Source organism: Bos taurus, chromosome 13 (assembly GCF_002263795.3).
Source record: "Bos taurus isolate L1 Dominette 01449 registration number 42190680 breed Hereford chromosome 13, ARS-UCD2.0, whole genome shotgun sequence".
Classification (NCBI taxonomy): Eukaryota; Metazoa; Chordata; class Mammalia; order Artiodactyla; family Bovidae; genus Bos; species Bos taurus.
The window spans coordinates 23454417-23482337 of record NC_037340.1 but is presented as its reverse complement, the minus strand read 5'-3'; the positions used below and the strand labels follow the sequence as shown (position 1 = coordinate 23482337).

General features: G+C 38.5%; 1 protein-coding gene across 1 annotated transcript in view; it reads right to left on the bottom strand.

Annotated features, from left to right (window-relative positions):
* SPAG6 (sperm associated antigen 6) overlaps window positions 1–27303 on the bottom strand; it is a 62668-nt gene extending 35365 nt beyond the window's left edge. The window contains 4 exon segments of the mRNA NM_001038185.2: window positions 11655–11838; window positions 15053–15219; window positions 26976–27071; window positions 27160–27303. Of these exon segments, the coding sequence (NP_001033274.1) occupies window positions 11655–11838; window positions 15053–15219; window positions 26976–27071; window positions 27160–27184 (472 nt within the window). The 5' untranslated portion in view covers window positions 27185–27303.
* Between the last annotated feature and the right edge of the window lie 618 nt (window positions 27304–27921).

Below are 27921 nucleotides of genomic sequence, written 5' to 3'. Positions count from 1 at the left end.
CTCTTTTGTTGACCATGATGGCCACTCCATTTCTTCTGAGGGATTCCTGCCCACAGTAATAGATATGATGGTCATCTGAGTTAAATTCACCCATTCCAGTCCATTTCAGTTCACTGATTCCTAGAATGTCGACATTCACTCTTGCCATCTCTTGTTTGACCACTTCCAATTTGCCTTGATTCGTGGAACTGACATTCCAGGTTCCTATGCAATATTGCTCTTTATAGCATCAGACCTTGCTTCTATCACCAGTCACATCCACAACTAGGTATTCTTTTTGCTTTGGCTCCATCCCTTCATTCTTTCTGGAGTTATTTCTCCACTGATCTCCAGTAGCATATTGGGCACCTACTGACCTGGGGAGTTCCTCTTTCAGTATCCTATCATTTTGCCTTTTCATACTGTTCATGGGGTTCCCAAGGCAAGAATACTGAAGTGGTTTGCCATTCCCTTCTCCAGTGGACCACCTTTATTCTATACCAATACATCTGAGAGAGGCAACATTCTCCTGTAGTTAAGAGTGTAGTTAACAGTTAACTAGAGCTATAATTGAGTTGAGAAGTTGACATCTCCAATTGCAGGTGGGAGTGTGAAAAAGTGGAAGGAATTTGCATATTATTATGAAAAAAATCTAATCTATGATTTTTATTTATCCCCCACCCTCACAAATGCCATTTTTCCTACTCATCATTTCCATACCATTTCTCTCCACCCAATCTTCAGAACCATCCATCTAACCCTTACACATGGGTTGAGTGTTTGAGAGATTAAAGGTTAACGTACATCCATCCATACATAAATACATACATATGCTTTGAAGGTTAAATAATTCTAGCTCCTTTAAAAAGTCAAGTGAGTCAAATAAGCCATTGATCTGGAGTTAATGGGGCCTTAGTAAGAAATTACAATCAGCTGGAAAGATGGCACACTTATACAAGGCTCAAGCATAAAAAAAACAGCTTCAAAATATGGAAAGGAAAAGTCAAAAAGTGGAGATGAGAGAAAAAAGAAGGTGGGAAAAAACAAAGACTGGTATGGCCTTGGAAGATAATAAGTAGCATAAGATATAAAGCAATTTTTAAAACCCCAATTTTAGTGACTTTCAGTTTCATAGTTATACCTACTCAACAGCTGAGACTAGGCTGAATGGAAGAAGCCAGACCTACAGAGAGGGTCTGGAGGGCTCTTGGGATGAAACAATAAATTACTTGGAATCAGCTTTTTACAAAATATGCTTTTTGTATCTAGAAATGTTCCCATTCATTTCCACTTGCTTTAGGGGCTTCCCTGGCAATCCAGGTTAAGTTTAAGATTCCTTGTTTCCAACATAGGGGATGTGGATTCAATCCCTGGTCAGGGAACTAAAATTCCACATGCCATGTGGCACAGCCCCCAAAAAAACACCCAAACAAAAAATACATTTCCACTTGCTTTATATAATATTGCAACCACAATTGTAGTTTCACTCTACCTACAGTCTGCAAAAACAAAACAATCTTACATGGATTTTAATATGTTTAAAAGATTTTATTAAACTTTGAACCTTCAAACTTCATTGGCATTTGTTATTGCTTCAGGCCCCTAGGAGCTTCAGGCTAACAGAGGAGGCTAAACAGTAAAGGATCAGCTGTGCCCTAGTGGAATTCTCTATGAGAACACACAAAGGAGAGAGGAGATAGAAACGAAATACTGAATGGTTAGAAAGTGTACAGGACGTTTTCATACGAGGGCTCCCTGGTCAGCAGTTCTTGGTGTGACTCCTTCTGAGTGGTTCCTTGAAGTTACCCTTGGGCCTCCACTGTCCACTTTTATTCCTGAGGACGAGCTGCCCCAACAGTGCTAATAATTGCATAATATGCCACTGAGCAAATATGCTATAGTTTACTTAACCATCCCCCCAACTTGGGACACTTAATTGTTTTGTGGGTTTGGGGCTTTGCATTATTAAGTACAGTGCTTTAAGATTATGTAGCCTGCCAGGCTCCTCCGTCCATGGGATTCTCCAGACAAGAATACTGGAGCGGATTACCATTTCCTTCTCCAGGGGATCTTCCTGACCCAGGGATCGAACCTGGGTCTCCCGCATTGAAGGCAGACGCTTTAACCTCTGAGCCACCAGGAAAGCCCATTTAACCATTGCTACATACCAACTGATCCAAACTCAGCGACTTAAAGCATCATTTTCTCTCTCACACTTTCTGTGGGTCAGAAATCCATGAGCAGTCTAGCTGGGTGGTTCAGGCTTGGAATTTCTCGTGAAATTGCTACTACACTGTCTGTGGAGGCTGTAGTCATCTCTGAAGGCACAATTGGCGGAGGATCTACTTCCAAGCTCACTCACATCGTTCTAGAAAGCTCCATTTCTTGCTGGCTGTCAAAGACCTCACAACACAGGCCTTTCCATGGGCTATCTGAGGGTCCTCATGTCATAGCAGTGGCTTCCCTCCAAGCAAGTGATGAGAGACCCCCAAAACAGAATCATAGTAAAGGCTTGTAAAGCTGGTCACCCATGCTCAGAAGTGGCAGACCATTGTTTCTGCTGCAGTCTAGTGGTAACACAGATCATTCCTGGTGTGATATGGGAGGGACTGTACCAGGGTGAGAATGCCAGGATGTGGGATATTTGAGGGGATTCTTGGAGTCTAGCTACCATGGATCCTATATTCATACATACATATTCCACACATTAGACAAACATACACATTCATATGTGTGTGCATGCATGTGTGTATTTACTTAAGACAGAGGCTCTGAGGTGGTGGTCCTGAGAAGAAGAATGGTGGCTTTTTAAAATTAATTTCTTTATTTTAATTGGAAGATAATTATTATACAATATTGTGATGGTTTTTGCCATACATAACAGGCAAATAGGTGTAGGTATACATGTGTACCTATGTGAGCAGACCATAGGTATACATGTGTTCCCCCAATGCTGAATGCCCCCTCCCACCTCCCTTCCCACCCTATCCCTCTAGGTTGTCCCAGAGCACAGGCTTTAGCTGTCCTGCTTCAGAGGTTCTTGGTATTTTTGGATTAAGCCACAAGAAACTGCTGTTTTTGTTAAGTCAAGACCAATCAAATATAGGTAATCTCATATAGGTCAAGGTAATAAGCACTGCAATACTGTTCTCCAAAGGGGATTATCAATACAGGGCCCCACTGACAATGTGCAAGTCTGATAGTTTGGCCACTTATAAAGTATATTTCAGCCCTTACATTAGTAAGTGGTTGCTTGAAGTTGACTCATTATTTATTTCTCCCCAAATAGTACATTTAGTTCCATATTCCTTAACTTACTACATATCACCATTCAGCTATAATGATTAATTTAAGCATATTAAGTGACTTTTTGAGGCCACAGCATCACCACTTCATTGCCTTTTAACAAAAAAACACAGAGCACAGCACAGGAATTCTAAGTCAGTACTGTCAGATGGGAACATGAGCCACATATTTAAAATTTTCTAGTAGCCACACTTAAAAAGTAAAAAGAAATAGGTGAGATTAATTTTAATCATGGGATAGAGACACAGACGTAGAGAACAGATTTGTGGACACAGGCGGGGGTGGGGGGAAGGAGAGCATGGGACTAATCAAGAGTGTAGCAATGACATATATACACCATCGTGTGTGAAACAGATAGCTAGTGGGAAGCTGCTGTGTAGCACAGGAAGCTCAGCTTGGTGTCTGTGATGACCTAGCGGGGTGGGATGGGGGGTGATGGGAGGGAGACTCAAGAGGTAGGGGATATATGCATTGTTTTTGTTGTATAGTTGCTAAGTCCTATCCAACTCTTTGTGACCCCATGGAGTGTAGCCAACCAGGCTTCTCTGTCCATGGGATTTCCCAGGCAAGAACACTGGAGTGGGTTGATATTTCCTTTTCCAGGGGATCTTCCAGACCCAGGGATCAAATCTGCATCTCCTGCATTGGCAGGCAGATTTACCACTGAGACACCTGGGAAGCCTGCATATAAGTATACTTATAGCTGATTCACATTGTTGTACAGCAGAAACTAATAAGACATTGTAAAGCTGCTGCTGCTAAGTCACTTCAGTCGTGTCCGACTCTGTGCGACCCCATAGATGGCAGCCCACCAGGCTCTGCCATCCCTGGGATTCTCCAGGCAAGAACACTGGAGTGGGTTGCCATTTCCTTCTCCAATGCATGAAAGTGAAAAGTGAAAGTGAAGTCGCTCAGTTGTGTCTGACTCTTCGCGACCCCATGGACTGAAGCCTACCAGGCTCCTCCGTCCATGGGATTTTCCAGGCAAGACTACTGGAGTGGGGTGCCATTGCCTTCTCCATGTAAAGCAGTTATCCTCTAATTTAAAAATAAATGTAAACTAAGTTTTAAATAATCAAATTGTTTAACACAATATATCTAAAATACTATAATTTCAACATGTAATCAATATTTAAAAGTTTCAAAACTCTTTTCTTCACATCAAGTCTTGGATATCCAGTGTATATTTTGCACTTACAGCGTGTCTCAATTTAGCTGCTAAATTTTTATTGGAAATGCTCAATCTCCAGTATTTAGATTCCAAAAAGTTTACAGTTGAAAAAGTAGATTCACATATGAACGTTGTTCCAGTCATGCCTAAAGTTTTCCTAATTACCAGGCACTTGTTTATCCATTCCATATACATTAGCTTACATCTGCTAACCCCAAATTCCCACTCCATCCCTTTCCCAACCTTCTCCCTCTTAGCAACCATAAGTCTGTTCTCCTTGTCCCTGAATCTATTTCTATTCCATAGATAGGTGAATTTATCTATTTCATAGACAGGTGTTTTGCCTATGATCTAAGAGTTTCATTTGTGTCATATTTTAGATTTCACATATAAGTGATATCCTATCGTATTTGTCTTTCTTTTTCTAACTTACTTCACTTAATAATCTCTAGGTCCATCCATGTTATTGCAAATGGCATTTCATTCATTTTGATGGCTGAGTCGTATTCCATACATGTACTACATCTTCTTTATCAATTCATCTGTCAATGGTCATTTGTTTCCGTGTCTTGGCTATTGTGAATAATGCTGCTATGAATGTAGGGGTACATGAATCATTCTGAATTAGAGTTCTGTCTGGGTATACGTCCAGGAAGGGAACTGCGGGATCATTCAGCAACTCTATTTTTAGCTTTCTGAGGAACCTCCATGCTGTTTCCCATAGTGGCTGTACCAACTTACATTCATACCAGCAGTATAGCAGGGTTCCCTCTTCTCCATACCCTCTCAAGCATTTTGTTATTTGTGACTTTTTGATAATCGCCATTCTGACTCATGTGAGGTAGTACCTCATTGTCATTTTGACTTGCATTCTCTAAAAATTAGTGATATTGAGCATCTTTTTTTATGTGCCTATTAGACATTTGTATTTCTTCTGCGGAGAAATAAGACATTGAGGTCTTCTGCCCATGTTTTGATTGGTTGTTTTTGTTGTTGTTGAGTTATAGTTGTACATGAGCTGTTTGTTTTGGAAATTAAGCCCTTGTGAGTCACATTGTTTGCAAATATTTTCTTCCATTCTATAAGTTGTCTTTTCATTTGGTCTGTGGTTTCCTTTGCTGTGCGAAAGCTTGTAAGTTTGATTAGGTCCCATTTGTTTGTTTTTGCTTTTATTTCTATTGCCTCGGGAGACTGAGTGAAGAAAACATTGGTGCAATTTATATCAGAGCATGTTTGCCTATGATCTCGTCTAGGAGTTTCATGGTGTCATGTCTTAATGTTTGTCTTTAAGCCATTTTGAGTTTATTTTTGTGTATGCTGAGAGGGTATATTCTAACTTCACTGATTTACATGTGGCTGTCCAACTTTCCTAACACCACTTGCTGAAGAGACTTTTTCTCATTGTATATTCTTGCCTCCTTTGTCAAAGATTAATTGATTGTAGGTGTGTGTGTTTATCACTATCAATGTCACTTTTTCCTTTTATATCTATGCCCAACAGAGTTCAGAGGTTATCTGGATATAACAAAGTTTGTAAAAACAAAGTAAAGATTCCCCTTTCTACCACAGTACAAAAACATAACTCACAATTTGTCTTTCACTTGAGCCAAAGTAAAATCACCCAATATATTATTCATATTAAGATAATATTGTACCTTTTTGTTCCATATTTGGTCAGCTCTTTGGATGACCTCTATGCTCACTGTATCAATTCTTCCATCTTAGATCATAAAGTCTTAGAGGTGAGATGTTAGCCAACTTATTTGACCTTGTACAGTAACAAAAGCATGGTAACATACACATAAATGCCTCAAACACTTTTTGATAATTACAATGATGATGATGATGGAGATAAAGAAACTGCTTGCTAGCTTTATATATAAAGTTGTAGTTCTCAGTGACTTGGGGATCTGAGAGTACAGAATTATATTTTATTGTTCCAAATTCTGAATTCCAAAAAAATGCAAAGAAAGCTTAGAAGATTTTATTAATCAAAAGTCTGTACTTTAAAAATCACAAGAAATAAAAATACACACATATAATTTTTTACCAGCATACAAACTAACCCTAAAAAAGACTAACAAATTAGATAACCACTGAGTAAAAGTTACAATTAAAAATGTTATTTTAGGGCTTCCCTGTTGGCTCAATGGTGAAGAATCCACTTGCCAAAGCAGGAGACACGGGTTCAATCACTGGTACAGGAAGATCCCACATGCTGCCAAGCAACTAAGCTTGTGCATCACAACTACTGAGCCTGTGCTCTGGAGTCTAGGAGCTGCAACTGCTGAAGCTTGTGCTCCACAACAAGAGAAACCACCACAATGAGACACCCACACACTGCAGCTAGAGAATACTTCCGCTCTCCACAACTAGGGGAAAGCCGTGCTACAATAAAGACCCAGCATAGCCAAAAATGAAGTAAATAATAAATAAATAAATTTATTTTTTAAAATGTTACGTTAACACATTTGGTGCCTATGTCCAAAGAACACAGAAGAGACATTTATTTTCACTTTCATCTTTTTTTACCAACACCTAAATAAGGAGAAAAGTATTGGGAGAAATAAATGTTAGGATCAAAATTGGTATAATATATAATACATATAATCTCATATACATCATTTTCCTCTAAGCTTATGTGTTCCTCAACCCCTCTAAGGTAAAATAAGTTATAAAAAGATGGCACAGAAACCAACTTATTATCTACAGGTATCACTGAAGTCTTTAAGGCTTTTAACACAGAATTACCATCCTCTTGTCCTCTGCTCCCCCTCCTTCCTTACTCTAAGACCTACAGTACAGAATTCCTAATTATCTCAGATATTTGTCACTAACATGTAGATTTTTTTTAATTAATTACTGCAACCTAAGCCTGTTCCACACAATGTAGACTACTGGTATTTATATATGGGTGGCTTGAGTGGCACAAGAAGAATATATGCAAAAATTCTGATTTTTAGAATTATTTTTTCTTTTTATCGTTTCATCATCCTAAATGACACAGAAAAGAATCAGGCTAGCCAGCTCTGTCTGGATTCCTCCCTTACATTATCTACTTGGTGAACAAGACACAGTCTACTCGCTGTTTCTGTGGAATCCTAATCAGCTGAGCCCGCTAAGCACTGCTCATCTGGGGCTGCAGCCATCCCCTCTCCTGACCACTACCAAGCAGGGAGGGACGTCTCTCTTTTGATTTAGGTCCTAAGGAGATAAATCAGGTCCCTGGGAGACAGCATAGTCACACATGTGGAACCAGTCATCGGGAATTAAGAACAGAAGTATCTGGCGAGACTTGCAGATACTGCAAGGAGCTTAAGAAGAAGAGTGATGAGCTTTCATACACTTGCCTTTCTCACATTATAAAAAGGAAGAATCTCTGAAGGCTTCTGAGTAATGGCCAAACAGCTCTGCCATAAACTGCCGTCTGACCAGAATAAATCCTTTAACCTCTCTATTTCAGTTTCCTCATCTGTAATAGGGTGATTGTGTTAATAATTAAAATGTTTTAGGACACTTAATCCAACCTATTCCACTTTGCCAGGACTGAGAACTTGCTAAGGTTTACTGAGAGACAGCAAAGGTTTATAGGAAACAAAGTTTACAAGAGACAGTGTTTTTAGCTAAAGCTCCTAAACAAACACTTAAAATTTATTTCTTTTTAGGCCAAACATGGAACAGCATTCCTCCAAAACACCTACATGGCTTTTTCTTCCTCAGGCTGCCACCAGGCCACTGCTCCCACCTCAGTCCCCTAGTGCTGTGACGGCTGCCACACACTCCACCCAGGTCACCACGGAGCTTCTGTGTCACCCACAGGTGCAAGGCTAGAGCCAGGCTGCCAGGCAGAGTGGGGAGGGAGGGAAGGCCTGGGCCCTCCCGGTGGGAGCACTAAGGCAGCAGAGCCCACCGTTCCTCCGGCCTCACCCCTTGTAGTTCCAAAAACAAGACTAGTGCTTGAAAATAATGAGAGACTGGACACTAGTTAGGTAAATATGCAGCCAGAATAATTCTGCTGAGGGGGAGACTGTAGCACAATAGAGGAGGACCGACAATCAGTCTGAGCCTTTCTTAAGGAACCCAAAACAGAAAGAGGTAGTTTATTTATCTTCAGAGAGGTGTGTATTATCAAGTGTGTTCAGTAACTGGTGACTCTATCATGGAAATTTACTGAGACAATTTGCTCAGAGTTGCAAATCGTCTCATTAAATTTCCATGATAGAGTCTACGACCACCATTTCTGATGGTTAGCCTCCAATTTCCTCTGGTTATCTGTACAATGCCTTAAAATCTATATGTACAAGTAGCTTCTAGAAATTGTATTTTTCAAATAAGGAAACATCAGATGATGCCCACTGACTTTCCTCTTCTAGTAATTGTGTGTTTACTTTATTTTTGTTTCCTACATGCAAAACATTTTCCTTCTATTGCCCTTAAAGGTCATTTCTTTTGTATCTCCTCTAAGGTTTATATTTCTTAAACTACCTAATCAAACAATTTACCACTAGTTCCCAGAAGAAAACGCTGAATGAATCCCTTCCATCTCAATATATTCCATTTTTAGGAGATCATCAAGAAAGAAATCAGGTCATTTGAAGGTAAATCTTCTCTTTTCACTGATATTCAGGATGTGAATATTGACTTACTGCTTACTAGATAACAATTCCCTTTCCTTCTGAGAAATCTATTCAGTAATCCCTTCTGGGAGCTTCTGGGTCCCAAGCCCCTAATGACTGTGAAATATTGAAATTACACTGGGAATTCCATGTGGGAGCCAGATTATAGCAAGAAATTGGAACGGAATCCCTTAGACAGAGCCTATTTATAAACTATAATCATTTACCCTCAGATTCAACAAAAGGGAGATATGGAAAGGTTATCTATGGGCACCCGCCTGACAGAGTATCTGCACAGTTGTCCTCAAAGTTCTTTCGTATCACCCTTTAAAATACTCATGTTACGATCTATAAAGTCCTCTGACGTTAAAAAAAAAAAAAAAAAGACTAAATATACTCATGTAGTTTCCCCATGATAACCAGCTTCTAATTTAAAACACTGCCTTAGTTTTCTCAATCAACATGTATTAAGCAAGAGTCCTAAGGTGAACCTACTTGGAAAACCAAAATTCAGATATTAAGGAAATAATTTTATTGTACCAATTCTGAATCATTCTAAGCACGACAAATAGTTTTCTCTCTTGATTTATTTTTACATCATTTTATTGTCTCCAGTAGTGTCATCATTTAAAAACCAAATTAAACATAACTATGGGACAGCCACTTCCTGTTTCTGTTTCGAATTTCTTCTTCAATACTCTTTCAAGAAGTACGCAGTCAAACTGTATGGTACGGGGTTGACATATGGCTTTGGAGTCAGACAGATTTAGATTCCAATTTTGGCTCAACCATTAACGTAACTTCAGGCATCGTCTACATTCCACTCTCTTCCTCTGTTTAACAGGGAGAGTAATACCTGCCCTAAGTGTATCTGCAGCCAAAATGAGATAATATCCTGATGCATACTGCGCAGAGCCAGGCACATAGTAATTACTCAATAAACAGTAGTCATTATTTTATACATGCATGCACATTGAAAAATCTAGAAAATGAATTTAAAATATTCATTCTATAACCCTAGTAACACAAACATGTACTCACTTGTAATTTATATCCACATAGGATTTTATTTTTATATCATTATGGCTCAGCTGGTAAAGAATCTGTCTGCAAGGCAGGAGACCTGGCTTTGATTCCTGGGGTGGGAAGATCCTCTGGAGAAAGGAAAGGCTAGCCACTCCAGTATCCTGGCCTGGAGAATTCCATGGACTGTGCAGACACGACTGAGTGACTTTCATACGTACACATAATTGTAATATAATTTTCTAATTTTTCACATTATAATCACTTTTTCATGTTATCATGCAGGATTCATAACTGTTGAATGAGATTCCATTAAGTAAACTTCTATAATTTAACCCCTAAATTTCTACCAAATATTTGAGGGGTTTTGATGTTACAAATAACACTACAATAACATTTGCATAAATGCAGCTTCTTCATTCTGTGGGATTCTATCCTTAGGATGAATTCTCAAAGTAGGCTTTCTACAGTAACCATAAACTCTTTTATGGCTTAGATTTGCATGATATGAATTTGCATTTACAAATTCATACAATTTCTAGTGCCTTTGTCAATAGAAACATCATTGTGCCCTCTCAAATCTTCAGTTTTAATAATATTAAATGTATTGAATATTTACCATGTACTGGCCTATCTCATCAATCTCACAACAAATGTGGAAGTAGTACAACCTTTCTTACAGATGAGGAAGTTAAGTTTCAGACAGTTTAAAAGCCATGTCCAAGGTCACACAGCAACTAAAGACTGGAACTTGGACTCAAACTCAGATTCTAGCTAAGGCCACAGTGCTCTTAACCACTTGGTTTTTTTTCTGCTTTACTTTCACTGATGTTTTATTATGCAGTTCTTTGACTACTAGCAAAGTTTTCATTTTAACATGTTTAAAACTGTTATTCTCTTATTGTGTTATTTGCATATTATTTAGCAACTTCTGTAAAGTGGTGGGGGCAATTTTGTTCACTGTGTACTTTTTAGCAATCAAGTGTATCGGCACAACCTTCACACAAGAGGCCCAGGTCCCTTCTTGATGGCCTCACTGAGCTCAGTTTGTAAGAAAAGGTGCTCCTTCTCTTTCTCCTTCTTCCTGCCAATCTTGGGCTGAATACAAATATATTCTAGAAAGCTACCATGCCCACATCTTTTCAACATTATTCACTCATAAAACATGGCTCTTGGCTACCCTGGAATACCCTACCATAAGTGAGAGTTACGACCCAATGTCCCCTGGGGAGTAACAAACTCTAATAATTTTGTAACAGAACCAATTTACTAACGTCTTTGAATCAATCAATATCTCATTCTCCCCATGTCCCCCTTCTTCCCACTCTGTCTTCAAATGTCTCTTTTGCTAACTAAGATAAAGACTGACATGTATAGGCTTTTGTTTTTTTTTTTATGAATTTGTGATCCAAACAATTTGGCCTTCATTCAAAACTTATCTCCCATAATGTATAGATACAACATTAAGACCTCTTATCTATGGTTTACTAGTAAGCAAAACCAGGTTTACCTAATTAATGTAAACTTTAATAATCCTATTTTATAATAAGGGCCATTACCTGCATTATGTCTTGCAATATAGCCAAGTGCCCAGGCTGCAGCCTCTTTGACTCCAGGATCAAAATCTTCCAAGCAAATCACCAGTGTGTCCAGCGCTCCACAATCAACTATTGCCTGAGCTAGCTGGGGAGAATGTTTACCAACCGCTCGTAATACAAAGGCAGCTGCTTTCTTGTAAAAACGCTACAAGCATAAAGAGATAAAACTCAGTATGAATCAAGCTAAAAGTTAAAATAGACCAAAACAAACATAAAAAAATGACACTGATATTAAAAAAAAAAAAGCTCAGCAGTTTTTAAATACAAAAGATGAAAAACATCCTGCAAAATCATTTTGATTTTTTGAGGCTTCCGCATTGCTTTTGTTCATTAACTGAACTGAAACGGTGTACATCTTTAACTTCATTTCAAATGTTTTACTCTGAAACATGCATTTGGAAACTGCATAAAATAAAATGTAAGCATTGTATTTCCTACAGATTCATAAAATAATGGGAGTTTATGTTTGTGCATTACAGTGAAAGGTACTGTTTGTCCTGTGGGAACTCCTAGATTGTTAGCACGTGCAACCAAACCGTCACCTGACAAACTCATTTCCTTTACTTGCCCTCAGTCTCTAAGCGTGACCTCAACTAACCTTTCTGGTGTCTCGTGTTATCCTGAAATAACAGCTATGCTCTGAGGTGCACTTAGCAATCATCAGATAAAGTTTCTATTTCTTCACAGTGTATACAAAAAAAGCAACTAAGGTGACTACAGCAACTGTTCTGAAAGCATTCTATTTACATAGGCTAAAATATTAAAAATCAATAAAAAATTATGTGAGAGAGAAAATACAAAAGGTATATTTTAACAGAATATATTTTAAAAATTAGGATATGTTGAAAAGATAAGGAATCTACTGTTAGTAACAATGTTTTGATTTGATATATTTCTTTAGTTTCTTAAATGTCAACATAGACATTAAAATATTTGTTACAAAGTCTAATTTTACAAGTCCATAACCAAATATCTACTAAATCATTACAAAAATTAGAAGAGTTTTAAAGTAGCTTTCCATAGATTATTTTCTCATGATTGTGGAAAAATAATAGTGATACATTTCTTGTCATTACCATAAGCTGATTTGAATGTATATTGCAGAATTTTCAAATTCACACTTTACTGAGCACCATTTAGCATTAACTAACAGTGCCTAGAATTCATACTCTCACTCCCTCTTCCTCTTAACTTCTGCTTCTCCAAATCCATAACTCTCTTCTCTCCTGGAATGCCTCACCAAAAGAACTGCCAGAAAAGAAAAGGGAAGAGAAAGAAGAAAGGATGGAAGGAAGGAACGAAAGTAAACCTGGAGGGAAAAGGAAGGAAAAACCAAACCAGAGGACTTTGTACGCATAGAGAAGAGATTAAATCTCACATGAGAAATGGGTTAAAGGCCTGGAAGGGGAAGGAGACAGAAGCCTGTGAAGATGCTTCCCAGTCTCACTTTCTCCTCACGTGTGCCCTGTTGCTTTAACTAATGGGCACTCATTCATACTTAGAAAACCTCAGAGAACCTTCTATGTGAGATATCAAACACAGACCTTGCCCTCAGAGAAGCAGCTAAGAGTCCAAGCATTTGATGATAGAAAGAATGCCTACAAGAAAAATACAATTTAACTCCTCCTAGAGATAAAAGTCATTAGCAAATGACTCTCCAATCTTTAAAAAAAAAAAAAAAAAAGCACATTTTAAAGCAATTAGAATTTTATTTCGTTAAAAAAATTTGGCCACTTTAAAGTGTACAATTCAGTGACATTTAGTGCATTCACAATGTTGTGCAACCATACCTATCCAGTTCCAGAATATTTTCATTCCTCCAACAAGAAATCCTCTACATTAAGTAGCCACTTCTCACTCCCCTCTTCCCCCAGCTCCTGGTAATCATTAATCTGTGTCCATCTCTGTGGATATGCATTTTCTGGATACTTCATATAAATAAATGGAATCATACAGTATGTAGCCTTGTCTGGCTTCTTCCTCTTAATATAACTTTTTCAAGGTTCATCCATGTTGTAGAATGTACCAGTACTTCATCCCTTTTTAGAACTGATAATACTCCATTGTATGGATATATAACATTTACTTTATCTAGTCATTCTTTTGGCTATTGCAAATAATGCTGCTATGAACGTTTGCATTCAAGTTTTGCTTGAACACCTGTTTTCAATTCCTTTGGAAATATAACCAGGAGAACTGCTGGGTCATATAGTAATTATGTTTAACTTACTAAGGAACTGCCAAATTGTTTTCCATAGCAGCTGTGCCACTGTACACAACTTCTCCACATCTTCAGTAACACTTGCTATTTTCCTTTTTTTTCTTTCTTTTATTTGTTATGGCCATCCTGGTAGGTAGAATGGCTGGCTCTTCACAGTTTTGATTTTCATCTCCTAATGACTAATGCCATTGAGTATTTTTTCATCTTAGCTCTTAGTACATTTTCTTTGGATAAATGTCTGTGAGTCTTTTGCCCATGTTTTAATTTAATTGTTTGTCCTCTGGTTATACATGTGTAAGAAAGATAATTTAATCTTAAAGACATGTCAAGAAAGATACATCCCTAGGTTATGATAAATCAGCAGGATGGAACAAACAGGCAAAGACCCTACCTAGAGGAAGATCCTTAACTATTGTTAGGAACAGAAAGGGAATCAGACAGGATGGGAGAAAAAATGGAAGCACTCTTAGATGACCTTTAAAAGGCTTGACATGCTTGCATGCTTGGCAAAAAACGCTTTGTCAAACCTTCTCTTACATGCATTCTCCTTGCTTTCAAATGCTTCTCTTCCTCCTTGCTTCCAAGCTCTCTCTTCCACTGCCCATTAACTAGATTCAGACGGTAAAGAACCTGCCTGCAACCCAGGACACCTGGGTTCGATCCCTGGGTGGGGAAGATCCTCTAGAGGAGGAAATGGCAACCCACTCCAGTATTCTTGCCTGGAGAATCCCATGGACAGAGAAGCCTGGCAGGCTACAGTCCACGAGGTCGCGAAGAGTCGGACTGAGCGAATAACACAACACTACTGTATGTAACTCATTTGCCCAGGGTGCCATACATCTTTCGAAGACTGATCCTATAACTTGAATAAGACCGTATATAGAAGTACTGCTGTGTGTATAATTCCATTAAAAACTTTAATATGTTTTCTCCTATACTAACAGTAATGCAGAAAAGCTATCTATTAGCCCCAAAGTAAAACACCCTCAAGGTATTATTATGTGTAGTTCAAAGAACCGAAGGTTGTATTAATGTCCTAATAATTCTATGCCTACACACTTGCAATTGTACCCAAACTATCAATTTTTTAAAAATCCAAAACAAAAATCATGTAACTTTGGTTTTAAAAAATTCTTACATTCTGTTCTGCCAATGAATAAACAAGCTGTGGAAGAATATCACCCTTCACGACTGCTTCTGCCAGGTCATCATTATAATTAGCCAGTCTCCCCAGAGCCAAAGCAGCAGTCTGTTGAATTGTTGGGACTACATCCAGAAGAAGAGGCCTCAGCAAAGCCATTACGCCTAAGTTACAAGAAATAAGAAATCAGCAAATTTTAAATTAAAAAGCAAACATACCATTCAGCATATATGCAGATAGGAAAATGCAAAGGGAAATATCATTAAAAACAAGCAAACAAAAACCATCCACTAAAACCTAATACGATATGAAGCAGCAGCCAACTGGACAAGGTATAGAATAATATAACCTGCAATTATCAAAGCAGCAGCCTAGCATGGAACTAAGAACGGCTTTGGAGAACCAGAGTTTAAATCCCTGATTTGGCAAACTCTAGCTGTGTGACGTCACGAGGAATGCAGAGAGAGACTATAAAGCACACAGTAGAAAGCCTTCCTAGCAGGGTTATGGGGGTGGGGAGTGGAGGGGAAGAAGCTGTGTTCCTCCCCGCTCAACCCCACGTGCCCCACCCCACCCCCTGCCCCCCACAACAGCCTTTGCAAACCCTATCTCTTTCAGGGCTCAGTTCAGTTCTTTCCTCTCAAGTCTTCTGGTGTTTTTTTCCTCTGATTCCAACCAACTTAGAGTCTATTACAGAAATTTTATGAGGATCTATTTCAAGGCCAGGTGAGCTAGAAGGGCCATTCGACTAGGGCTTCCCATTCATAAAGGGCTGTAAATTCAGATTTCTGACACTGTCTCCGAATAAATAAATTCTTTAAGATAAGGAAGTATGTCACATTACTAGCTCTCATTAATATTCATTCTAGGGTTGAATACATAGTAGGAATACCATCATCACAGCACAATAATAAAAATAGCTTATATATTATTTTGTGTTAAGAACTTATTTTCTATATCAATTCACTGAATTCTCATAACAAACCTATGAAGTAGGTCCTATTATCATGTCTATTTTACAGATGTGGAAATGAAGGCTGAGAAAAATTAGGGAAATCACACAGCTAAAATGCAGAAGCAAGGTTAGAAATTCAGACATTCTTTATTCATACTTACTAAATACGTAAAACTGGATGGAAATAATATGGAAAATTGAGGAGGTGGGGTAAATTATTTCATTTGGATCATTTTATTCAATATTCCAACTCTATATTAACTCTGCTGTGCTGTGTGCTCAGTTGTGTCCAACTCTTTGTGACCCCATGGACTGTAGACCTCCAGGTTCCTCGGTCCATGGAATTTTCCAGCCAAGAATACCAGAGTGGGTTGCCATTTCCTACTCCAGGCGATCTTCTTTAGAATGGGCAGGCAAATTCTTTACCACTGTGCCATCTTGCAGACAACCCCTTAATAGAGGTGTTTTAGTCTAATACTACGAAAAAAGGTGATAATGGAGTTCAAACTAGAACAAAGGGCCCCTTGACTTTTAAACTTCATTTACAGTGGGCTGTTCAACTTGCATGTTATTACATCTTTTGTTAAAAAATATTACTCTGACCTATAAAAGCAGATACATATTACCAATATTCTTTTGTAATGTTATATCCAGAAACACGTGAAATAGAAATAAAAGGAAAACACAACAACATTTAGAATTAGACCAAAATAAGATAAACAGTACTATCAAATAACATAAACAGAGAATAAGGATGCTTATCACAGAAACATTTAATGATGTGACCTCTGGCTTTTCTCGGTTCCCAGTTTTCTTCAGTGATCCTTTTTCTGTCTAATTTGACTTGGTTAGATCGTTTTACAGAAGGCCACTGCTGCGAGTTTGCATCCTGACTGAGCTGGTTAACTTTGCAGGCACACAGCCCGCCTTCTCAGGCCTAGGCCACAGCTCATGTTAAACAATTCAGCATGTCCATGTGCATAAGTGTTTCTTATATTATTCTCTACACTTTTTACGGAGACAATTTCTGAAGTATCTCAGAACAAACAGTTCAATGTGCAAAATAAGGTATTAGAATGACTACCAAATGTGAACATGATTCCTTCTAGAAAGCTGGATCTAAAACCAACCATTTGTTGATCTCTTCTTTGTGGTTGCTTATTACTTGATTCAAGTTTTTTAACAGTGGTAAAATATACATAACATTTTAAGCATTTTCTGGTGTATAATTCAGTGGCATGAAACACATTTATAATGGTGTGTAATCATAACCAGTATCTAGGAACCGTTAAACCACTTTCCACTACACTGAGGCTACATCATTTTAAACTCCCACCAGCAAAGTACAAGGGTTTAAATTTCTCCCCATCCTCACCAATGGTTGCATTTTATTTTTTTTAGAATAATCCATCCTAGTAGGTATGAAGGGGTATCTTCCCAATCCGGGGGTTGAACCAGAATTCATCTATCTGAGTTTATACTTCTTATGCTTCCCAGGTAGCTCAGCTGGAAAAGTATCCGTCTGCAATTGCATGAGACCCTGGTTCAACCCCCGGATTGGGGAGATCCCCTGGAGGAGGGCATGGCAACCCACTCCCGTATTCTTGCCTGGAAAATCCCCATGGACAGAGAAGCCTGGCGGGCTACAGTCCATGGGGATCACAAAGAGTTGTACATGACTGAGTGACTAAGCACAATAAGCACAATTACATTATTATTTATTATTAGTTACTATATTTAGCTAGTATACCACAAGTCTCCCAGTGTTGGATATCTTCAGTTTGCCGTTTTAGCAATAAGATGTTCTACCCCAAAAAATGTATTTCACTTGTCCACATACTCAAAGGAATTTTGCTGCTTTATATATTTTCTCCTCCCTTTTTCTACTTCATTTGGCCCAGCAAAAATCAGGTCAATAAAATGACATGATTCCTTTTGTTTCTATTCTTATATTCAATATCAAAGTTAGGCTTTCATGCAGATGCTCTGTCATATGCCCTTGTTCAGACAATGAGAATTTTGAAAAATTTGTAAAAGCTAAAGTTTCCATTTAAAATATCTGAACGAGGTCATTTTTACTAAAGAAAGTATTGCCTGAATTTCTAGTCCTTGAATTGCCTCTTAGTGCTTCATAGTCTTCAATCCCCAGGAACATGTTTTTATCTCCTACACAGGCTAAGCATACTTTGTTATTCTAATTTCAGGTTTGTCCTAAAAATACAGATAATGCTGCAAGAGGAACTGAGGAAAGAAGGAAGGGAGGGAGGGAGTGAGGGGAGGAGGAAAGAGAGGAGCATATATAACATAAAAAAGAAATTTCCTTACCTGTCTGTCCATTAGGAATCCATGGTGATTGATCCTTGGTGAGCGAATGCATGAAAATATAGAGTCCATAGGTTATAGCAGTCTGAATGACTGCTATAATATCTAATAAGACAAGGTCCTCAGTGAGGAGCTAATGAACTCACCGGGGTCTCCACTGAAGGAACCAACAAGTACTACCTAATATTATATCTAATAGTAAAAGTAATTTATATATTATACTCTGATATCTATAAGACAATTTTGTCTTCCCTATATAAATTCATTAAATGGTGTGAAAATGTTTATGAAATTTAACCTATAGGCTAAATCTTTACAATCTTCCCCATCCCCAACTTTATAGCTTTAAGTTTCTTTTCTGTGTTTCTTGTTCCAGTGCCATACTGGAGACACTGCTTCTATTAATAATACTTACATTGTTATCTAGTTTTACAAAAATAAAAACCCCATGAATCCTGCCCACAATTATTCATTCAAAAAACAGATCAAGGCTTACCAAGTGGCAAGAAATAGGGACCTCACAGATGAGTAAAGGCAGCTCATGCTCTCAAAAAAGTATTGGAAGAAATTATAGAATAGCCTCAACCAACCTTTCCCTTAATTCCTTTTAATACAACATAGGCCTATCACTTGAATTTTGCAGGCCAATTGGATATATAAGCCAGGGGGAAAAAGGTCAAATGTTTCTAAAGACAAAAGAAATAACTCAGTCTCATATTACATGCGTATAATTTCTATACATATTACTTCAATTTCAGGTGCTTTATAAAGATATTTAACAGCTCAACTTTGTTTTATTGAAAGCAAGTCTCTGCAAACCAGGTCTTTGGGTTCACTGAAGTCACAGTAAAGATTTCTGGCTGCCTTGGTGACTTATCTTCTTTTTTTTTTCTTTTTTAAGTTGTAGTAAAATATACCTAAATTTTAACCACTTTAAGTGCACAATTCAGTGGCATTAAGTACAGCTGTAATGTTGTGCCACAATCACCACTATCATTTCCAGAACCTATTCATCCTTCCTAACAGACACTGTATACCAATTAAATCATAACTCCCCATATCCGCCACTCAGCCTGTGGTAGTTTCTACTCTATTTTCTGTATCCATGATTTTGCCTATTATAGATACTTCATATAAATGGAATCATACAATATTGTCCTTTTTTGTCTGGCTTCTTTCACTTAGCAAAATGTTTTTAAGGTTTGTCCATATTGTAGCATATATCACAATTTCATTACTTTTTAAGATTGAATAATAGTGGTAAAGAAATCTGCCTAGCAAAAAACAAAAAAACAGGAGAAAAAAAAAATCTGCCTGCCTCCTTATCAACGCAGGTTCGATCTCTGGATCAGGAAGATCCCCTGGAGAAGGAAATGGCAACCCACTTCAGTATTATTGCCTTGGAAATCCCATGGATAGAAGGAGCCTGGTGGACTACAGTCCATGGGGTTGTAAAAGAGTAGGAAACAACTTAGTGACTAAACAACAACAATATTCCATTGTGTGTACATGCATTTTGTTTGTCTATTCATGTGTTAATGAACACTTGGGTTGTTTCCACTTTCGGGTTTGTGAATAATGCTGCTGTAAACATTGATGTTCAGGTATCCCTTTGAGTCCCTGCTTTCAATTCTTCTGAGCGAATAATGAGTCTGTTGTTTTCTCTTTTACATATATACCTACTACACCCATCTGCCTGGAGAAGACTGGAATGTTGGAATGAGGCTAGTACAGAGAAAAGAGAAGACACTGCTAAAAGGACTGCCTGCTCCCAGAGGTTTCATTGGAAATATCTGAAAAGGAAACTTTTGAAAGGCAATCAGTTCAAAAATCTATCTTCACATGTATACCTGCGGCTGATTCTTGTCAATGTATGGCAAAAACCACCACAATATTGTAATTAAAATAAATTAATTAATTTTAAAAAATCTATCTTCAGATGAAATTTTTGGTTTTACTCATACTCTGCCTACATTGTTTTGAGATAGTTCACTCTAAAAGATATGGATACAAAGATAATAATTAACAGCGATGGAATGGAGAGGGGGGCTGGGTGTTTTGTTCTTTTAAATCAGAAATATAGTTTAGGTAATAGTTTCTACAACTGAACTCTGGGCATAAAACTTGAGTTTTATGGCAGCAAAAGTAAAAAGAGAACCATTCTGTGAAATAAAAGGAAGCAGGAACAATTTTTTTCCTGAAATCATAGGCCTAGCTTGAAACATAATATTTAGATAAATAGTAAAAGATTGATTGAATAAAAGAGTATAACTTGGGGACTTCCCTGGTGGTCTAGTCTGTCAAGATTTCACCGTCCACTGCAGGTCATGGAGGTTCGATCCCTGGCTTGGAAGCTAAGATCCCACCCGCCTCGGGGCCAAAAAACATAAAACAGAAACAACATTGTAATAAATTTAATAAAGACTTTAAAAATGGTCTATATCAAAAAAATCTTTTAAAATAATACAATTTTATATTTTAAAAATAACAGCAAAATGCACAATGTCTTCAATGATAGATTTTAAAAGTCATGGGAAAGTCTAAGCAGCTATTTTTAAACAAGCCCTCAAAAAAAAAAGAGGGAATATTATTAGACTAAATCTACAAAGACAGTTCCATGGAAAGCTAATATAATCTAGCATTTGTACACAATTAAATAGTGATTCTAAATCGACAGTGAGATAGAACTTAGACTATATAGAAAAGTGAACAGAGATCATTTCCTTTGGAGACACAGGCACTCAAGCACAAATACCACTAGTTTTCACCTAGATTTTTAACAGAACTTGATTAAAAACTAAATTCTAAGTTGAGCCGCCCTTATTAGTCTGGGGTGTCTGGCAAAACCAATATTTCACTTTGAAAATTAGCTAAGTCTGACTTGTGTTCAGATAGGCCAACTACAAAGCAAGGACAATTTTTTTCTCAAGGTACGGCCCTGGATTTCTTCTAGGACCAGTACATCTACTTAACAGAAATCCCAAAGTTCTGCTCCCCGTGAATGTGGAAGAAAAGTCCTTCACACAAAGTATGACTAAATAAAGAACAAAAGAAAGTGCTAAGTATTCGCTCACATCAATCAACCAACAAATATCAAGGGCCTCCTTCTTCACCGAGCTTTACTTCACATGTTCTCAAAAAGTCCAGGAGGGCAGGCGGTCAGTCAGAGGGCAGCTGGCCTCTCTGGGCGAGGTCTCCCAGCTGCTCTTCTTGACGATAGCGGGTGTCAGTCCAACGACTCTCTCAAGTACTCTCTCTTGGTTCTCAACTTCCAGGGGATTAGACACTTTCTCTGGGTAATTTGAAAGAGCCTCTGGTTTGAAAAGGCTTTCCTTAGAAGTTAAGAGGAAGCCAAAAGGTCTTCTAGAACTCCGAGGCCAGTTTAAGTGCTAAATACAACTTCCATTTCCTCAAATCTCCGGGTATTTATCAATTAAAGTTAGTCTTTGGCATGTGGGCCTCCACTCAAGGTCCCACAGTGGTCCTCGAGGAGACCTCAAAAGCCATTACACACAATTACTGGACAGTCACTGGTACCCAAAGGCCTGAACAGATGACGTATTTTAAAAATTAACCCTGAGTGGAAATTCCCCGGTGGCCCTCCACACAGTCACTGCTGACGACCGGGATTCAGTCCCTGGTCTGGGAATTAAGATCCCACAAGCCACGTGGCTCAGCCAAAAAAAAAAAAAGTTAACACTGAGGTTTATTCGAAACTCCTAGAACATCTATGAATGGTTTCCTGATACCTCAGGTAACACAGGAAGAGCACAAAGTCAGCTAACAATACAGAAACAGGTCCTAGTCCCAGTTCAGCAACTAACTCACTTAGAGATGATGGCAATTATCCAGTCTTCTTTGAGATTTAACCACAGTGAAGACGATACCTACTCTATTCACCTGAGCTGTTATAAGAATCTAATCTAAGAGATATGAAAACACTTAGAAAAATAATTACTCCTTCCTTCATCCTCTTTAAACATGTTGAATATCTGCTCTATGCTAAGCATTATGTTAAGCACAGAACTTACAGTTAGTAGAGAAAGGAGAAATTAAACTATTACAATTGTGATAAGGACTATGAAAGAGAAATGCTACAGTCAGGGAAACTTAAGAGACAACTCACTGGAAGGGCTCGAGGAAGATCTCCCTGAGGAATCAACATCTAAAAACAGCTATAAAGAATGAGTAGGAATTAATTGGGCAAAAAAGTGTAGGAAAAGTCTGAAGAGCAAAGGCCTTGAAAAAACATTCAAATGCAAAGTGTTTTTAGAAAACACTGAAATAACTTTTCAAAGCCATTTAATCTGTGACATTAAAATTTAACCCACACAATTTGCCATTTCAAGAACCTACTCTTTCAGGTTCACGTACCGCTTGGATTTTTTTTTTTTTTAATCATCCAGCTTTTCTTAGGAAAACAGTGAAATCCTAGTCCTGGTTGTAGTATTTTCTACTTATGTACCAATGCTTAGATATCAAAACAGGAAATGTCCACACAGGAACAATGATTTGGGACACACAATAAAACTCTGAAAAATCTTGTTTATAGGACATACTAGGTGCATACAAGTTCAGAATTTTTATAGTTTCCTGGAATATTTTCCACTTACGTATATGTAAAAAGAAAAAAGAAAAAACCTCTATCACTATCCTTAAAAAAAAAAACTCTATCCTTAAAAAAAGAAAAACACTCCCCGTCACTAAAAAAAAGGTGCTGTAATTATCATACATTCAGAACTATAAGACTCCTTTTATATTGGAAAAACATCAAATTTAAAGAGCATAACTCATTAAGTTTTTTGAAGTTGCTTTACTAATTATTTTTTTGGTTCTAAAATCCTTTAGAAAAGTAGTTTTTGTAGGAGAATCATGCTTCATGTACCTCCCAGGATGTGTTTTCAATACATCATAAATGCTTGCTACAGGCTTTTCCTTCTCATAGAAACCGAAGTGCTAGATCATTAATCTGAAGATTTTCACCCCGTGCCAAACACATGTAATTTAAAAGCATTTTATGTCAACATGCATTATTTATTTTCTTGAATTATGAACCAAATAAATTGCCTCAATTTGTAAATTCACTTCATACAGGTGCATATTTAAAGTGTTAGGCAAACTTCTCTATTCCTACTCTTTTGAAAATATGCATAACTTTTGATTTGCCATGTTTACCTTCTGGGTATAGGTGATAAGCAAAATATTACAAAGTATTATTTTAAACTTTACCCCTACTTTTCTTATATAAATAGCTGTTTCAGAAAAAGTTTATTTAATGTAGCTAAGCAGTTTAAAAATCAAGTTCTTGGGGCTTTTATTAGCTTATTCTAAAAGACCTTCTAAACAACCAAAGAGTGGCCTGGCACTCCAGTATACCATAAAACATCTTTCTTATATTTTATAATTAAACAACCCCTTCCAAATGCTGAAATTCTACAATTGGTACAAGTTACTATGTATTATCTCTAGCACTGCAGTCAAGTGTTACTAATTATTCAAAGAGGGGACGTATTCAAATTCATTTTTAAATACCTGCAAGATTTAATGGCTCAGACATATAGGGTTTGAAGGTGCATAATGAGATTTTATAACAAACTTTTGATTACAGTTTCAATTTCCGTGCTTGTGATGGGTCTGTTAAGGTTTTCTATTTCTTCCTTTTTATGTTTTTTAATGTTTTCATGTATGTTCTTTTGATTTAGAAAGAACAAAATCTCAATGAGGAAAAAAATCCAGGTTATAGACACACTGTACACAGTTTTTCTAGTGAGTCAAACCTATTTTTGTCTAAATACTCTGAAGAAGATATCTTGCAACACTGTGTTTTAAAATTACTTTGGACATAATTAATAGAGCAAATTCTCTCACTGACACATCAAAAATACAATGAAAAAGATCAGAGTTTTTTAAATGAAATAAAACTTCATCGATAATTTTCACCTTTAAGGTTCCTTTCATAGTCGATGGATTTAAAAATTCTTAACAAGTGAACTACTAATTTATCATGATGTCTATATGGAAACTTTTTTTCCCATTATTTTGGACCCATGATACATGTTTATTTAAACAGTTTATTAAGGGAGAAAAGTGAGAAAACAAAACTCTCCCAGATATAAAGACAGTATATCAAAGTCAGGAACAAAATGTACTAGTATCTTATGTTACCAAAATGAATTCACTTGACTGGAAAAAAATTGATCAAAATATGTAATTTATGTACACATACTGTGGCTCATTCAGACGCATCTTACATCCATAGTGATTTTTGAAAAGGAAACCACTTAAATGTTTAATTGACTAATAAAAGCAGTTTTCATAACAAAGCTTACAGGGTTTTTTAATATTCAAAGGATAAATCTATTGGAATATCCAATATCTGTCTCTATTTAAAGTTATTAAAGGGGTGCTTAAGTTGAATTTACATAACATGAAGTATGTTAAAATAAGTTCCTCAGGGGAAAGAAAAATCTTACCATTCCATCCTAGACATCCTAGTCACTCCTAGAAATACTGTTTAGCCAACTGTCTGGAGATCTCAAGGTCCAGTCAAGTTGACATAAAATTAACCATCTCAGGCTCTCACCAAGTAGAGATAATTTCAAACTGTTAAGCTATATTACTTTTGTATTCCATTCTTTTCTAAGTCAGACCGTAAGTGAAATAGGTGGCTATTTAAGAATGTCATATCTAAGTCACTTATACTTTGATGATGACTTAGCCTGTTTGTATTGATTAAATTCCATTATATAGTCTATAGTGTATACTTATGGGAAGAGATAATCTGTCACTCTTACATTAAACATGATATTCAGTAGTTATCTATACAATCTATATTTCAGCTATCAAATTTCTAAAATAATGTCATTTTCCCTTTTTAAGAAATCACATTTTTGTTTAGCTGTATACATACTGTCCAAAAAATCAAATATTCATAAATAGCAAGAGTAGGACTGGAAGGAAAAAAATCCCTCAAAAAAGTGCATTCAAAAAATGTAACATGCTCTAATAAAGTTAACATAGTCAGTGTAGATGAAACACTGTATGTCCAGCACTGTGCTGGATACTTTGAGAATATACATGCATGCACACAAGCACACACATACACATGCAGAAGAAAGGAAATGAATCCATGTGAAACAACTGTAGAACAAAAGCTTATCAGCTTTGGGAAAATTTCAAATGGAGAAGGGATGAGTGGTTGCCCAAAGTTAGGGAAAAGAGGGAGGTAGGTGTGATTATAAAAAGGCATGACAAGAGATTCTGTGGTGATAATCTCTGACTATAATGGTGATGGATACACACAGTATAAAATTATATAGACCTAGACACACACATACACACACTAGTACAAGGAAAACTAGGGAAAATTAAACAACAACAACAACAACAAACCTGATGGATTGTTATCAATGTCAATATCCTGGATCACACTACAGTTTTGAGGCACCTGAGTTCTCTGTATTATTTCTTACCACTGCATGTGAATGTACACTTACCTCAAAATTAATAGCTTTTTAAAGTGGTTATAAAATACACTTTCCCTATTCTAACTACACTCCTTCCCACTCCCCAATAAAAGCATGCAATGAGTAAGCACAGAATCCCTCCCAGTGGCAAGAGAAATTTCCACCTAGCATAGTACTAATTCCCCTCAAAGAAACCCAGAGTAAACAGTGTGACTAAAATTCTTGCCCTGGAAATATGTTAATTCTCTTCTAATTCCATGTTAATTTAAATGAGTTTTAAAGATCATAACCCATAAATTGAAGGTTTCTCATGACACAGCAGCAATAAAATGCTACCTTCAGGTGGTGGTGGAATCATCCTTAATCAGACACAGAGGATTGAGAGAGAGAGAGAGAAGGGACCACCATTATGTGAAAAGGTAAGGAGAACTTCACACACACATAACACACGCATTCTTCCTCTGCCTATAGAATCTACATAAGTTCGGATCAAGACGTGGAATAAGAGCACCACTAGAGATTTCTCAAAGCTAGGTCTCTGCCTACTTGGAATCTCTTGGAAAAATATTCAAGCCTATCTTTGCTCTTTCACCAACATAAAGCGAGAAATAACGTTATCAACCGCTCTGGAATTCCTTTGGTGTGAGAAAGTCAAGTCTAAGGTGATCAAACGCAGGGAATCCGGAAGAATGGGGCTGATTAGGGTAGGTTCACGTTCACATAAAATGACTTCCAGGCAATTCGTACGGTCTTGACTTTCAATCTGATACTTTCCTAGTTGCGACAAAGATGGAAATAGGAATGCCTGGCCCCTCTCATATCCATCTGGAAACTTGACCCGCGAAGAGCCGCGAAAGAGACCGAACACTTGTACCGCCTCCGCGGTGGATTGAGGGAACTTAGGGACGCCATCCTCCGTCCCCACCCCGCAGCTCCCTGACAGCCCAGCCAGCAGGGGAGCGGGGAGACGGGGACTTGAGGCGAAGCCAGGGGACACTGGGCGAAGGGCCTGGGGATATGCGGCGAGGGGCGAGGCTGAGAGGAGGACCTGGGGGCAACCAGGAATGAAGATGTGGGGAGAGGACAGGGCTGCAAGGGAGGCAGGACCCGGTTGACGCGCGACGGGCGAGGCGAGGCCAGGGGTGCGCAGCGACGCGGGTGCAGGCTGAGGGCTCACCCGCGTTCTGCAGCGTCTCGATGTTCTGGGGTCTGGTCGCCAGTTCCGCCACCATCTGGACGAACTGGGTCCGGGCTTTCTGGTACTGCTCGAACACTGCGGGGAGAGACACAAGCTGGAGAGCGCCTCGCGCGGTCCGCGGGCTCCGCCGTCCTCCCTCCCCCGTCGGGGCGACCGGGCCTACCTTGCAGCACCTGCCTCTGACTCATGGCGCCCGCGTCTCTGCGCGCGTCACCGACTCCTGTGTCTGACTCGACAGAGCTGGGCCTGCGAGTCTATGGAGCGGGCAACCGCGGCTACAGCTCGGCCTCCGACGGCAGAGGCTCTCTCTGTGTACCCGCGTCTCCCGGGCAACCGACCGGAACCGGAACGCGGCCGTCTCGCGGCAACCGCAGTCCCCAGCGTGACGTCACGGCGCGGTGCCTGGGCGCCCGTCGCGGTCGGCGGCCTCAGGTGGGGTACTCCGCCTGCGCGGCTCCCCGGACTCGCGGAGTTCTGAGGGCCGCCGCGGGAGCCGTGCGCCGTCGAGGGTCACACCTTCTGGGCACAGGCGTCCGCCAGGAGGTCAGAAAACTTCACAAACCGAACCCAGACTTGACTGCAGCGGGGCGGGAGGGAGCCTCGCGCGCCAAGGAAACTCGATCCTAGTGCGGCGAGACAAGCAAACTGCCGCGATGGAGTCTCCTGGGATTCGACAGTCGAGAGAAATCTCACATATAACACTGTATTATCTGATAAATACATTACTGTCAGTGCTGTCTTCAAGTCAAATATTTTCCCCTTTAGTCCAGCTTTTATATACTGGGCATTTCAGGTTTGAGGATTCTTAGAGGGTCAGGATACCTCGGTTCATACACCTAACTATAATGTATTAAAAGCATTTAATTAGCACTCCTAAAGATTCAATGAGAAAAGCAGACAAGAAAACTATCATAAACGTCCTATC